The 16727-nt window shown below is 30.7% G+C and overlaps 1 protein-coding gene across 1 annotated transcript; it reads right to left on the reverse strand.

Moving 5' to 3' along the window:
• Nucleotides 1-916: 916 nt before the first annotated feature.
• On the reverse strand, nt 917-16110 carry LOC134721421 (borealin-like). Its single transcript, XM_063584417.1, has 10 exons — nt 16029-16110; nt 13485-13624; nt 11347-11441; nt 10746-10779; nt 8582-8696; nt 6722-6803; nt 4443-4561; nt 3360-3437; nt 2817-2916; nt 917-1675 (listed from the first exon to the last, which is right to left on the reverse strand). The coding sequence occupies exons 2-10, from the start codon at nt 13615-13617 to the stop codon at nt 1559-1561; spliced, it is 873 nt and encodes a 290-aa protein (XP_063440487.1). The 5' UTR covers nt 13618-13624; nt 16029-16110; the 3' UTR covers nt 917-1558.
• Between the last annotated feature and the right edge of the window lie 617 nt (nt 16111-16727).

A 16727-nucleotide genomic window follows, 5' to 3' on the forward strand; every position in this document is an offset into this window, starting at 1 on the left:
TACCTTTTTCTTTGGTCATTAAGAATGGAACATCAACTGATTCTATTTGTAAGATTTAAATTAAATTATTTTCTTGATTTTTTCACTTTTCCTTTTAAATTCTGGAATATGGTTATGTAAAAGATCATAATGAGGGGGTACCAAACATCTTGACTAAAATCAATTTGGCTTGTTTAATTTTTATAACATTTTGACTAAATATTAACATTGACTCTTTGACAAAAAATTCAAAAACTTAAACCACACACTTTATTTGAAAAGAAAATTAATTTGACAAAGACTAATTTTGATCATTGCCAAGTTTTATATTTCTTTAACAATAGTAAGTAATTGAATGTTCAGCTGATTTTTACATAGTTGTGTTATATAACACCTTAAGTTAATGGATGGTGAGTTTAAAAAATAATATTTCTATCTAAACAACAATTCAGAAAAGACATTTTAGAAGTCAGCAAAATGTGAAACTACTGTGGTTTAGCTTATGTATATATAGGAAGATGTGGTGTGAGTGCCAATGAGACCACTTACTCTCCATCCAAATAACAATTCATTCTATGTGTTCATTAATGAATATTTAAGTCTAAGAAAAATGTTTGTTTTTTCTTTAAATGTTTAAAAATGTTCGGTTATTCTTTTCACATTTAAACAATATTATTAACGAAAATATCATATTGAGAAAAATGTTCAGTTTTTCCTTTTACGATAAAACAATACCATTAAGGAATATTTAAGTCTGAGAAAAATGTTTCGGTTTTTCTTTTCATGTTTAATAATACCATTAATGAATATTTAAGTCTAAGAAAAATGTTTGTTTTTTCTTTTCATGTTAAATAATATCTTTAATGAATATTTAAGTCTGAGAAAAAAATGATCGGTTTTTCTTTTCACGTTAAATCAATATCATTAATGAATATTGAAGTCTATGAAAAATGTTCCCTGTTAATATATTTGTTTACAATAAGACAATGTATTACATAATAATATACAATGAAATGAATGACAGATAAAAAAAGATGAACAATCTCACAGAGACTGTATAGAATAAAGAATACAGAAGACATAAAAGCACGAAAGCATGATAAAAGCCGTTAGTTGGATGAGAGCTTTTCCATTTCATTTTGTTTTTTCGTTACATAGAAATCAGACCTTTTCACAGAAGTAATCAACAACTTCCAGCAGACTTTTTATTATTAAGTTAAGAAACAAATCCCTCCTTGAAAAATGTAATCAACAACTTCAAGCAGAAAAAAATAATCAACCACTTCAAGCAGATCTTTTATTATAAAGTTTAAGAAGCAAATCCCTTTTTGAAAATTTGTCCTGTTGAAACAGAAAAGCTCTGATCCATCATTTAATAATCTAATATGATATTGTGCATACAGTTGATATCATAACTGAATAAGATGCAATAAAATTTAAATATTACATCTACAGATACTAAAAACTTTACATATGTGAAATTAAAATTGCACATTGTATAAAAAAAAATCTGTCAAATTAAAATAAGTACTGTACATACACAGAATCATTTAAGAAAAACTACAATAATTTTCAACCCTTATTCCCCGTTCTCTTTAGCTTTCCCTATAATGTCTGATAATGCACTCAAAACATCCGTTATTCTATCTGGAGATTTAAACTGTTGCAAAAGTTCGGGCTGGTCTCTTAAAACTTTCTGAAAAGCAAATAAATAATAACATCTTGAATATTATCTTCATTCATAATCAATTTCAGAACTTTACTTAAAACTTTTGTTTTATTTTATTGTAAAATCATTGTCTGCAAACAAATATTTTTCTATATGACAGCATATTTTGAGAGACCATGCATTCATAAGTGATGCCTTAATTAATTAAGTGTGAAAAATATAATTTCAAGTCCATAGGCAGGTCCTGAGGGGGAGAAACCTGAGTGGCCTGGGTCCCCCTTTCATGGGAAAAATTCGTTGATTATATAGGAAATCACTGAATTATGACTGGAGCCCTCCCCCACCTTATGAAAATTTCTGCATCCGCCACTGATGTCTACTGTGGATTCATAAATATTTTGTTTGATACTTATTTTGGTAGACTACATGGGTGGAGGTGAACTGAACCCTGACATTATAAAGCAATCAACAAATTACAATTTTTCTCAGAGGTTATATGCAGGCTTTGAAACCAAGAAATCAAATATAAAAAAGTTTTTCTCAATCCACAATATTTCCACCCACAAAAAAATAAACTAAACCACAGTAGTTTTTCTTCTTCACAAAGAAAACCTAAAATAGTGAAATTCAAACCAGTCTAAAGGAATTTTGCAAAAATGTTATGGAATTTCAGAGCCCTTTATATCTTTTATTGTGATATGGGTTTTGCTCTTTTTCGAAAACTGTACAGTGACATTTAGTTGTCTTATTGGCAATCATACCTAATCAATATTTTTTAATCTGTCCTGTCGAAGGAGCATTTTCAAATTAAACTTAGAAAAATGTTATTAAGAAACCAAATTCTGTCTAAAGTTATAGTTATGGGGTATAACAAAACTATAGTTTGTTGAAAATTAGACATATAATTTAAAAGATAACATCGCGACACCACAATTATGTCTTTTCATTAAACTTGCACTGAATAGACAGAACAATATCTACCCTTTAAATAAAATTGAGAATGGAAATGGGGAATGTGTCAAAGAGACAACAATCCGACCATAGAAAAAATCAACAGCAGAAGGTCACCAACAGGTCTTTAATGTAGCGAGAAATTCCCGCACCCGGAGGCGTCCTTCAGCTGGCCCCTAAACAAATATATACTAGTTCAGTGATAATGAACATTTACCTGCATCATGGATACTGGGTTTCTTATAGGACTACCACCTAATGACATGTACTGTTCCCCTGGTTTAGCATCTCTCATCTGAGTAGGGGTTACTGGTAATCTATAAATAAAAGAACACTTTCATGGCTATATTAAATAAATATCAAGAGGATAAGATTAAAGTTGGGAGTTTAATTTAATAAATCAATTTCTTTAGTTTATGAATTGTAAAATCAGTACACCTTTCATGATATTTCAAACACAAATATCCATTTCCATATTTTTTTAATTTGTCTAATAAATAAATATGAGAAGCTTTGACTATTTTTTTTATTTTCTTCCCACTAATGCTGAATATCGTTGTCATTCATATGTAAAGACATTTTATACATACAGCTCAAAAATAAGTAAAAACACATATTAAAATATCATTAGTCCCTAATCACTTGATGTAACAACAATGCACAGATTCTTAAATTATTCACTTATTTGTAGTCCATGAATCATTTTGAAATGCGTTTTTGAAACCAATTTTTCATCTTGCCAAATTTCAAACATGCTTACCTAGGGTCAAATTTTGGGGTGATCATAGGTGTGTCCCATCCTGCAGCGGCTAAACCTCTATTCACAGGTGTAAAATACCTAAAAACAGAACATAAAATATTTCTGAATATGTCATAAGATATTTTTTTTTTTTTTTTTATAAAAGATCCTAAAAATAATATAGGGTTATGGCATGAATATTGGGGAATATTGTCCCTAGTAGAATTTTATATTGCACAAGCTTGCCAGTGGAACATATGTTCTACGAGGGACAATATTCCCAAATATGCAATAACCCTATATTGTATAGTAATATAATATTTGAAAGTAAAAATTGGTTTAAACTAAGATTTTGTCGTTGATGTCATCATGAATTTTGAAGATTTATTGCACTGGTGAAATATTAGAATTTATTGCACACTAACTTTTGGTTGCTTTCTGTGGGAAATATTATATTGCTATACACTGGGTTCTCATTAATAAAATACTCACACACAAACTTAGTTCTATAGGTTAATGCAATCTCTTATTATTTTCAAACATGATGAATAAAGCACAAAGAAATATGGTCATATCTGACAACCGTTCATGTTTTTGTTAAATATCAATTTCAATTATAAAATAGGTCTTGTGTTTAGCAAATGTTTGTATTACTGTTTTAAAAGAAAGGATTATAGTTTAAACAATATGTGCAATCATAGCCTCTCAAAAGACCCCTTTTAAGTTATGTCCTTAACCCAGGAAACTTTGTTTATTTTGTGTGCAATTACCTGTCATTTACGAGATATAGAGGGATTGACTGTATCTCTGCTCTATTAACATTCATCAAGCGTCTTTGGAATCATCATATATGCACGATAAATTAAAAATAAATTGTTTTGCAAGTATTTATTCATAAGTCCCTAATGACAGCAGTGCTGAATATCAATTATAAGAATTTAATTTGCCGAATAATTTGTGCAATATAGAATTATCATTTTTACTAACAATTGCTCAACATGGGAAGGAAGTGATGATGCCCCTTAAAGCACAAATGGTGTTCACTAAAACCAAAGGTTTTTGATGGAAATGTAGCAAACTCAAAAGTTTTCTATTCTACCATACCCATTTCTATAAGCAGATGATGGAGGAGGGGGCATAACTGGTGGAGGCATGGTATTAGATATGTTGGCTAAAATGCTACTGTTCTTTCCTTTCCTTGCCTTCTTTACTCCAGTCTTTTTCTACAAAAAAAAAGTATTACATTTAATTAAACACATCAACTATTTCAAAGACATATTACTATTTTTTTAATAAATAAATAATGGTTTCTCATTCAATTAATACTATATATACATACTTATTTCATTCTTAATTTTATTAATAGTTTGAATTGATTATTCATGTTTTAAATTTGTCATTTGAGAGTCTTTCATAACTGACTGTGCAGTATGGGCCATGCTTATTGTTGAAGGCTGTACAGTGACCTATACTTGTTAATTTTTGTGTCATTTGGTATCTTTAATTATTCTTGTGAAGAGTTGTCTCATTGGCAATCATACCACATATCTTTTGTATAGTAACTTCATGATTAAGTTACAATATTCACTTTTATTTCTGAAATTCCTGTTGAACGTACCTTTGGTTACAAAGTAAAAATTACTTCGGCAAGACTGTGATGAACTTGTTAATTGATTATGGTAATTTTTAGAGATTTGTCTTCCTTGTACAAATAAAAACCAATATATTGTAGAAAAGATTTTTTTTTTTTTGTAAATGGGAAACTATATTTTGAAGAATATTTATCATTGTTTACAAGTTAATTGATTCGTTTTTCTTGTTTACGGAAAGCAATTTGTGGAATGATTACCATTTTTGACACTTTCAATGATTTTTGTATCCCTTGATAATAGAAAATTGCATTTTGTAAAATAGTTAGCATTTTGTGAATCATTTTTGACACTTTCAAACATTTCTGATTCCCTAGATAATGGAATAACTGATTACAGTTATTGCACTATCAGCAATTATCTAAATCAATACCTGAGGGATTTTGTTTTGACTTGTATATTTACCCCAAAGAAGAATATTTTTATTATTACAAACATACATCCTATCAAAGAGTGGTTTTATAAAAAAAATTGTCCCCATTGCTTTTTTCTGTATTGAGTGTAAACATAAATCATAAACAAGAATGTGTCCCCAGTACACAGATGCCCTATCCCAATAACATTTTCTATGTTCAGTGGATTGTGAAAATGGGGTAAAAACTCTAGTTTGGCATTAATATCATAGGAAAGAATGAATAGACAGACCAGAAAACATAATACCCATAAAAATCAAAAGTACTTTCATTCAGTGATAGACTAACAAACAATATTTAGGAGTAAACCCACCAATTTTACACATAGAAAACATTGAAAATAAAGAAAAGTGTGTCTTTGATAATTGCTTCTTGATTGACTTCAAAGGTGATATAAGAATAGACAACGTTCAATGCATTTCCGTCAAAAACTCTGGTTTTAGTGAACATCATTTGTGCGTTAAGAGGCATCGTCACTTCCATTCCAATTTTGAGCGAGTGGTTGGAAAACTATAATTCTATATTGTACGAATTATTCGGCAAATTGAATTTTCAAAATTGACAATCAGCATTGCTGTCATTAGGGAATTGTCATTAAGTACCTACAGAACAACCATTATTTCTAGTTTATCCTGCACAATGACAATCACTAAGACGCTTGATGAACGTAAATAGTGCAGGGATACAGGCGACCCCCTCTATCTGGTAAATGACGTCATAAAGGCGCGTATAATTGACGAGTTTTGTCCAGTGACGGATGAACTCGAAAGTGGTCTATTGTTTTTAAAGGAAAATCATATATTTCTTACTTTTGCAGACTTGATTAAAAGTTTGACATATCAAATGGACATTTTGATTTTTTGCAGACCAGCAGATGTTTTTTGTTTGAGGTCTTATTATAGTGTATGATCCTTTTATCTATAAGCAGCTAAGATATTTTCCCATAAGCTTTTCTAGTACTTGACTTTTCACACTTGTGATGTACTGTGGATTCATTTTTCGAGGGTTCCAATTTTGGTAGAAAAATGGACTATGCCTCCAGGTGCGGGAATTTCTCGTTTCATTGAAGACCTGTTGGTGACCTTCTGCTGTTGTTTTTTCTACGGTTGGGTTGTTGTCTCTTTGATACATTCCCCATTTCCATTCTCAATTTTATCAATTGATGTGCAATTTCCTGGTTCTGCATACAATCTGATCATTTGTAATAAGTTGAACATTTAAATTCATGGTTCTTCAATTCCCATGATCCATAATTCACGAATTATAATTGTAATAAATCCACAGTATCCTGCAACATTGATTTTTTTTTAAATGACCTTACCTTTGTTGATGCCATCATACTAGTGTCTGCTGAGCCTTCCTCTGATATAGTATCATACATTCTTATTGAATTCAGTCTTGATCTAAATAAAACAGGCATATGTGTTCATAGGAAGTTAAATCTAAAGTTGGTGTGCCTACAATCTAACCTTTAAACTTAAACCTGATCTGCACTATCCCATTTGTCTTCAGTCAACTTTGTTTAATTTGTTATCTAGCATAGATACAAACAAGAATGTGTCCATAGTACATGGATGCCCCACTCACATTATCATTTTCTATGTTCAGTGGACCGTGAAATTAATGGTTCTTCAATTCCCATGATCCATTAACTAATCATTTACTAATGTACTGTGTATATATTCATTTCAGGTATAAGTCAAAATGATATAAAAACTTTGATTAGGCGTTAAAATTAGGATAATAATATCATAGGGAACATATGCACTAAGTTTCAAGTTAATTGGACTTAAACTTCATCAAAAACTATCCTGACAATTTTTTTCAACCAAAAATTTAAACTGAAGTGGGCAGACGTAAGGATACACAGACCTAAAAGCATAATGCCCATAAATGGGACAGAAAAAAAATCACATCAAAATGCTATATGTTGGTGTATATAATTTATAGTCAGACTGTTAGTTTTCTTCTTGAAGGATGTACTGTGACCGATTGGTGTTAACTTTTATATCATTTGGTATATGACGTTTTTTTTTAGGAAATCAGAACCCATCTTATTTTCTTTGTGTTATGACATAACCCTTAGTTAATGTTAATGTTAACTACTGCATGCATTATATTACTGTAAACATTACATTGACCTCAGGGTTATTTCTGCTTCCTATGACATGAAATATTTTGTAGAAAGCAAACCATACTGATTTGAAAGGCATATATCCTTGTCAGACAGAAAAAGTTTAAAACCATTGATATGGCAAAAATTAATAAGGCCACACTTAAAAATATTTTGGTTTGCCCAAACCCTACCCAAAGGTTGAGACAGTGGGTAGGTAGGTAGGCATTTTCTTTTTTTTTCTTCAAAAAAAGAAATTGAAGTATCAGATGTTTATTAATCTTCATGTCTATTTGATTAAAAAAAAACTTCTTCAAATCAGGACAATAAAAGAATTTGAGTAGGCAGCTTTTTTCTGGGTAGGTAGCGTTTGGGCAAACAAACCTATTATTTATTTTGGCCTAATCTGCCAAAATATTGATGCTTTCATGATACTTAAATTCAGAAATTATTGTGTGCATTTAATATTGCGATTTTGTCATTTCAAACTAAATTTTTTTTTGAGATATTGTAATTTGAGAAAAATCCTGTGTCGTTCATATACAAAGTTTTCAAAATTAAAGTTTAAATTATTGTGAATATTACCCAGTTGAATTTCACAAAAATAAAAACATTGCAACAATTTCTGAATTTATAGTAGTCTTCTTATATCTTGAAATTTTAACTTACTTTGAACATACTTTTTTGACTGTAAATTCAGAAATTATTGCGTGCATTTAATATTGAGATTTTGTCATTTTCACAAAAATAAAAACATTCCGACAATTTCTGAATTTATAGTAGTCTTCTTATATCTTCAAATTTTAACTTACTTTGCACATGCTTTTTTTACTGTAAATTCAGAAATTATTGCGTGCATTTAATATTGCGATTTTGTCATTTTAAACTAAAATGCGATTTTATTTTTTTGAGATATTGAGAAAAATCCTGTTTTGTTTATATAAAAAATTTCAAAATGAAAGTTTAAATTATTGTGAATATTACCCAGTTGAATTTCACAAAAATAAAAACATTGCGACAATTTCTGAATTTAAAGTAGTCTTCTTATATCTTGAAATTTTAACTTACTTTGCACATGCTTTTTTGACTGTAGAAACACGCTGCATTTGTGCTGGATCAAAATCATCGTCAGCCTCACATATATCTGGATTAGCCAATACTGCATCTACTGTTCCTCCTAATGCTGTTAATGAAGAGATTGATTGATTAATGGTTAATGAACCCTAACATCAATTGTTACAATTTATTTCATGTCAAATGTTTACATGTTTTGAATCAGCTAGTTGTCAAGATATAATAAGACTGATTGTACCATTTTCAGTAAAAAAAATCTACATTTTAAGCACTAGTCAACTACTACTCAAGTCAACTGAGGAATTGTTACTTTTTTAGGGAACAATTCCAAAATTGCCAGGTTGGTTGTACCCAAAATGTTAATTCCTCATATTCTTACATACTTTTTTCAGTCCTAAATATCAAAAGATAATTCTCTGGCACTTTTTTGTCACTTTCATTAATGTTGTTCATTCTTCTGCATAGCTTTTTTTTAATCTAAAACTTCTCCAGGTATTCATGTAGAAGTGTAGAGTGTAGAAAACTAAGGAGTAGGGGAATTAAGGCCTAGTTTTGGCCAAAGAAAATAAAACGTTTGATAACTATTTCAAATTTGCACATAATGTTTAGAAATGCATAGGGTCAAGAAATATAAATGAAAAATGTAAGGATTTTTTTCTGATGACGTCACAATTACGTCATTATGTGTACTATTTTCACAAAAACGAAGAAAAATACAGAATTTATGCAGTTTTCTATCTCTATTTCCGTTGTGAAAACATCGTGCGCAGCCGAGAAACAACAAAATAATTTAACAGAAGCTTTATTACAACTATTGGCATAATCTCACCAAATATAAAGTTGTTTCATGGGTGTGCACACATTTTTCGAACTAAAATATGCTTAAAATTTGATGGAAAAACAAGGAAAATCACGAAATTTAACCAAATATGCAAATAAGTCATAATTTGTTGCCATGTTAACTTGTTCGATGTCAAATTTGTTTTGTTTTTCTTATTACCTTATACCTTAGTCAAGTTTTAAGTAATTTAAGAATATGTCTGATAACTTTTAAATTTGCAGTAATTTTTGGGCCAAATAAGGGCCTTATTGCCCCTACTCCTTTGATTTTATATTTTCCTGTGAAGAATGTAATATTTTACTTATCATTGTTAACTATACAAGTGAAATGTATAATGAGAGAAACAATTATAATGTCAATATATGAACTGTATGTAACTCATGGCTCAACTTATAATGTTATATATAAGCATAATATTTGAATTGATAATTTTAAAGAGGCATGCTATCAAAAATAGTATTATAATTAATATTAATAATCTTTATTTTTTTTCAATGCTACATGTTTGTAGTGTTTAATATCTATTGTTTTTTAATTAGACCGTTTAGAGATGCATATAATGTGCAATTTTGTTTATATAGATTAGACCGTTGGTATTCCTGTTTGAATGGTTTAACACTCGTAATTTTGGGGCCCTTTATAGCTTGTTGTTCGGTGTGAGCCAAGGCTCCGTGTTGAAGGCCGTACTTTAACCTATAATGGTTTACTTTTTAAATTGTTACATGGATGGAGAGTTGTCTCATTGGCACTCACACCACATCTTCCTATATCTATCTACTGTCTGTCTGTTTGTTTGTTTTGTATTGGTTTGTTTATTTAGTAACAATCCTATTGTTTGGATTTTAGACTAATCAAATTCTTATTCATAAAGGCTTTTTCAACTTATACATGTGATAGCCATGTGTTTCATTCCCAGCATCATATGTCAGAATGTTTGTTTATGTTTGTTTACAATGAGTGATATTTATAGATTTTGTAATTAGGTATTTCACATCTTCGACTGGTTCCTTTGATATAATAGAAGTGCATGTAACAGAACCCAGATAGAACAAAATAGGGATACCAGTAAAAGGACGAAAACAAGCAGGGCAACAAATATGTAACTTTTTCTCATAGATTCAATAAAATACAGGCTACAAGTTTTGCAAACAATCTCAGATATTCACTGGACTGATCAGGTAATTACCAGTGCTTCTTCACTAGTCTGATGACAAAAATACTACCGCTTGATAATGTCACTAACTGATTTTTATTTTTTTGCCATTTGTAATATTATTTTTCTGCTTCATCTAACTGTTTTGACATATAAATACAAACCTATGAAATCACTCAGTTTCATGTGTCTTATGGTCTGAAAATATAACAGTAAGATTTTATTAAACATGATTCTACATGTTCTAATTTACATATTAAAGCATGTCTTAAAAGATTAATTCAAAGTATTTATAATTAGAGACAAATGCTGCAAAAAAATCAAACAGTTAAATAAAATGTTGACAATGCAATTGTTTGTTTCTTATTAAGGTTCACAAATACAGTTTTTAATTGCAACTCTGTTAGATCTCCCACTTTTTAAAATGTTCAATGTTGTAATTTTTGTATCATATTTTTATTCTTCAAATTTTGGATTGTAAATAAAACTTACAACTGGCATTTTCAGTGTAATAATATCAGTTTTTCCCTTAGGTATTTCTAGCCTCTCTTTAACACACAATGAATGAATACAGTGAATTCAAGCTGTAATTCTGTTTTAATCGGTTAAACAAGTGGTTACGGGAACAAGAACATGGTCTATCAAAAAAAAACCTACCACAAACAATAATTACCCTACATGTAAAGGCAATTGCTTTCAATTATAGAAAGGAAATTCTAATCATGCATATCATATGAAAATTACTAAGATACCAATTATACAAACCAAAGGTAATCTCTTTATTTCCTGTGTATAGCATGCCTCTATGTGGTTCAACACATTATGGATGAGTTTTTCCAATTTTGACTTCTTTTCAATTACTGCAAAATAAAAACATCAATATATATATTTATATCTATGCATATATTTGAGTCAAGTGCGCCTCATGCAGAATTCAAACTCACAACCTCAGTGTTGACTGGCAAGTGACACAGTAGTTTGACTACTTAGACCACTGGACCACCAAGGCCTCCACAATCCAATAAAGCAAGATTACAAATTAGATTACTGTCTGTAATGGTATAAATTTTTTAAAGTGATCTGCACATGTAATAAATAAAAATGAAAATTTATAGAGCGCCCTATATATATATATAAAATTCCTCTGAGCCACTATCAATGACTGTGCATTCAGCATGGTAATTAAAACAAATCGAAAACAAAAGCATAAAAAATAAAATGTGTCAGATTTAAATACTTAATTAAATAAAAATAAAAAGAGAAAAATTCCGACCATAAAATAAAAGGTAAACATGGTCAATACGAAAATACAGTAGATGAGTCCAACTCTTTAGACCACTTTATCATTAAGGTCCCTCATAAAAATTGTTTCCTCACAAATATTTTGAGGACTAATATTTTGCTAATGATGAATCAAATGTAGACGAAATGTATGTGCCTCTGGCATTCCACAATAGACACCTGTTCAGTTGTTTTATTGCTCTTTGGTGGGGTTCAGGGCTCACGCTACCAGGCGAAGAAGTCACTTTCCCGACCGTCACTTCGCTTTCCCCGACCCCCAAAAGCGAAAAGAAGTCGCCCTGTTCTTGACGATACTCGCTTTCAGTCGCTTCCGTCATTGGACATTTTTCAATTTTTACCAAGTTGATGAAACATCAATTTTTTATCGATAATTTAAGAAATTAAGACATAAACGATTCATTATCTTAAGAAAAGAGGTTGAAGCATTGTCTTTGAAGTGTGTAGCAGGTTATTTGATAAAAATACAACTTAATTGTTATCACTTCGTACATTTCCGCTAGTTCCGGTGCTTGTTACTCAAAAACGTACATCAACCTAAATTTTGGCGGCAAATTAAGTTTGTTTCTCCATTTAAACGTGATACGAGTTGCCTCCAGTAAGTGTTTAATCCATTTATTGCATTAAAAATGTCATGTTCCTTTCCAAATAACTTGTCAAACATCGTTTATTTTTGTAAATTTTCTTGCATTCGTCCGCCATTGACTGATTTCTAAACTACGGATCTCAACCGGACCAGCTATGACCGAAATCCGTACTTTTACAATAATTACTACGGGCGCACGGATGGAACAGCTGACAGTAAAATATTGATCCCAAAGGGAAAAATTACGTATTCCACACGAATTAAGAGACTTTTGGTTACATCTTATTGATTGGTGTATATAATTCCCTATATTTTTTATGGATTGTTCAATATATTATGGCCCAGCTTAATAACTTTTAAATTTTTTTATGAGAAACACTGAATTTCATACACAAGATAGTTTGGAATTAAGTTGTAATTGATATATTATAATTTCTTTACATTTTTTAAAATAAAATGTTTTTTTTTTAAGTGCTAGATATTAAATATTTATTTTGTAGTTTCTCACAAGAACCTTAGTAAAACTTAAACAACTTTTAATTTTAAATGTTACTTTAATTGTATACTCAGATATGAATTGAACAATATAAAATGAACATTATTTACATATGACCCTTTATACATGTACTATACATGCTATATAAGTAAAATCCAAATATTGGAGCGCACCGCGCGATTGAGCACTTCTCTTTCAAATCCCACCACTTCTCCCTATCAGTTTCAAAAAGAGAAGTCACTTCTCCCTATAATTCTGAAGTAGTGTGAGCCCTGGGGGTTGATGTCTCTTTGACAAATACCCCATTTCCATTCTAAATTATACTGGCATCTGTGAATAGTCTTGAAAAGTGAAATGCATAGATTTAAAGCAAATTTCAAGATATTTTTTAAGTGTCTCATGATAACTGAATGTCTGATGATATCGACATCTTGCTATCATTTGTATAAATAGGATGCCCAAAGCTAGAGAGCAAACTTTTTTTATTTTCCACATGATCAAAGTATCACTTCTTAGCTTTACCTTTACTATCAAGATCTTCTAGAAATGCATCTAGTTTGTCTTGCTTCTCTTGTTCAGATAATGTATCCCCTTCATTTCCATCTGGTAACACTGGTTTGGCACGTGTTGATGCCTTTGCCTTTTTTCTTGGCATTTTTTTTTCCTGAAAAAAAATGATGTAGTTTTGTTTAACTATTTCTTACCCACTAAATTAGCATTGTCTTACTCTCTCAGCCTCGACAATAAACTTTTGAGTCCACATGATAATCAAATTTTTTGAAATTTTAGTTGGTGTTTGTTTCTGATGGCTTGCATTGTAAAGAAGAATTTTACAAGCCCAAATGCAATATTACAAGCAATGGCTGTAAGACTTTTGTTTAAGCCTAAAGACTGCTCTGTTGTTAATTTTAATGAACAATATAAACCTGTTGTTTAAATAAATGGAAAACACAACATGCACAAGACACTAGTTTTAATCAACAATTAAGTTGTCATCGATATAAATTGTGAACTCATAAAAAAAAATTAAGATAGAAATATATTTCAGTTACAATAATTTTGCACATATACATGATATATTCTAGTGACTCTCAATATATATTAGGCATGTTGATGTTCAAACATATAAAACGGAAATTCAGAGAAATATGTTAGTACATGAAGGTAAAAAAATTATGCAATACACCATTTGTCGGTATCAGGTCTGGTCGCACCCAATACACTTTCGCACCCTACACATTTGCACCTCACATGTTCGCCCCGAAGTCTATTCACACCCTACACGATTGTGCCAAATTTTATATTTGAATGTCAGTTGAACCATTAGATATTTTTCAAATATACCAAATAATATTATTTTCTGAAATAAAGACAAAGTTATAGAGATTCATTTTATTAATTTGATTTAATTATTAAATGCTAATTATATATGATTACTGCTAATTGTTATTTATATAAAAAATATTTATTGCAATACACTCATGACACTATTGTTAAACATGATTACAAATTATTTACCGCATGAAAAAACTTTGTCAGATTCCTAATTCCTTAAGGAACAATGAAAAAAAAATGTTTTTAGCCTTGCATTTTATACCCTGACATAAACAAATGTTGTTAGAATCTCACTGTATTTAGAAACAAGGAAAATATATTTAATAGCAATGCACTTACCAATTACAAACCATCAGAGACATATGGTATTATATGTCTCTGAAACCATTAAACACAAAACCAATAAAAATAAAAAGAAAGGGGGCGAACATGATTAGGGGCAAATGTGATTGGGCGCGAACAGACCTGGATTTCCATATGTCCACCATTCTAGATATCACACAGGTTCCCGTGATTGTTGTATGCTTCAAACGCTAAAGCGTCTGGGTCAGCCGGGATTAGAGTCATACACTCATGACACTATTGTTAAACATGATTACAAATTATTTACCGCATGAAAAAACTTTGTCAGATTCCTTATTCCTTATGGAAAATTGAAAAAAAATGTTTTTAACATTGCATTTTATACCCTGACATAAACTATGACTATGAAGAGGCTAGAGAGAGGATGAGAACATCTATTTACTTTATAACAGGAAATATACATATGGATTTAGACACCTTACTAGGGATCGATGAAGAAGACATTAAAAGAGACAATCGAAATGAAATATTGTGCCATCTGGAAAATTATTTAATGGAGTCTGGTAGATTCAAAAACACTATACAGTAAAAAACACTATAATTCTAAATCAAAATTAAGTCAAAAAAAGCAGCAGCCACCATTTCAATTAATTACATGAGTGAACATTACATATGTGAAGAAACTACAAAAGACGAAACGTACACAAGTGTTTACAGTGTCATTTGGGACACTTACTCAAGACTAAAGACAAATGTTGTCAGAATCTCACTGTATTTAGAAACAAGGAAAACAAATATATTTAATAGCAATGTACACTTACCAATTACAAACCATCAGAGACATATGGTATTATATGTCTCTGAAACCATTAAACACAAAACCAATAAAAATTGGCCGTGAGCATGTAGGGAGAGAAAGTGAAAGGGGGCGAACATGATTAGGGGCAAACGTGATTGGGCCCGAACAGACCTGGATTTCCATTTGTCCACCATTCTAGATATCACACAGGTTCCTGTGATTGTTGTTTGCTTCAAACACTAAAGCGTCTGGGTCAGCCGGGATTAGCGATAAGGTTTATACAATAGGATAATCTTTAACTTGATAATTTTCGATGTAGATGATGATAAATAACAGGTAGTGTTTGAAGAGATCTTTTGAGGAATTTAGGAGAAGTCTTTGACCTATGAAAGCTATGCATATGGCTGAAATTTGACAAGATTTGTATTTTTGTTATTCATAAAAATAAATATAAGAAAAGGGTGGGATATTTGGATTTCTCAGCTGATTATCCCTACCACAAAAGGATTAAATTGTCGCCATAAGTGTAAACAAGCGTTTCTTTCCTTTGCACGTTATAGTATCTCTGGAAATTCAACGCAAATATATGTAAACAAGAGTAAGAATGGTGTATTGAAAAGCTTTTCATACCAGTTCAATCAAATTAGTAATCAAATTTAGCGCTGGTTCAAATATAGTTTCGATCTATAAATAACTTCATTCTTGGTGACAAATTTGAATCAAAGTAAACGCACAAATAACTTTGATTCATCTGTACGATATCACATGATCAAAATTGTCACATGACTACAAAATGTCAGAAGCGGGTATTTTTTTTAACTGTTGAAACCGAGGGACAAGTTCCCCCGACAACTGTAATGAACAGCGATTTTTCTGGCTCAATAAGACAATAATCAGGTAAAAACTTGTGGGAAGTGGATTCCTTTAATACTGGTGCCATTAACCTTACCTTACCTCTGTATCTTTAACCTCCTATATAGGAGAACCACACCAGTGTCTTCATAGGCACCAGTATGTCTAACATGTGCTGCAATATCCTCCACCTGTGTGCTTTATATATACGTGTAGTGCAGTCCAATACCATCGAATTTGGTTTAATATATATATACAGTTTATTTACACATTGTTCACAGCACTGATTCTTGGTTATTACACCTTTACGTTTTTCTTGTCCTTTTTCCATCCTTTTGACAGGAAACGATATCTGGTGGTGTGTAACAAAAAGAGAAGTCGGCGGCTACAATATTCAATTTCGGCCATTAGTTGTGCATCTAGTTTTAGATTTTTAACGGACTCAGCCTTTACTGTAAATTCAGAAATTATTGCAT

This window comes from Mytilus trossulus, chromosome 6, assembly GCF_036588685.1.
Source record: "Mytilus trossulus isolate FHL-02 chromosome 6, PNRI_Mtr1.1.1.hap1, whole genome shotgun sequence".
NCBI lineage: Eukaryota > Metazoa > Mollusca > Bivalvia > Mytilida > Mytilidae > Mytilus > Mytilus trossulus.

Bases quoted from the DNA above. Each gene is read 5' to 3' on its own strand.
- LOC134721421 (XM_063584417.1), bottom strand. From the start codon at position 13,617: ATGCCAAGAAAAAAGGCAAAGGCATCAACACGTGCCAAACCAGTGTTA. The intron at 6,804-8,581 runs GTAAGTTAAAAT...TGTTTTATTTAG, and splicing joins GTCAAAAAAGCATGTGCAAA to ATCAAGACTGAATTCAATAA. The intron at 3,438-4,442 runs GTATGGTAGAAT...TTCTGTTTTTAG, and splicing joins TCATCTGCTTATAGAAATGG to GTATTTTACACCTGTGAATA.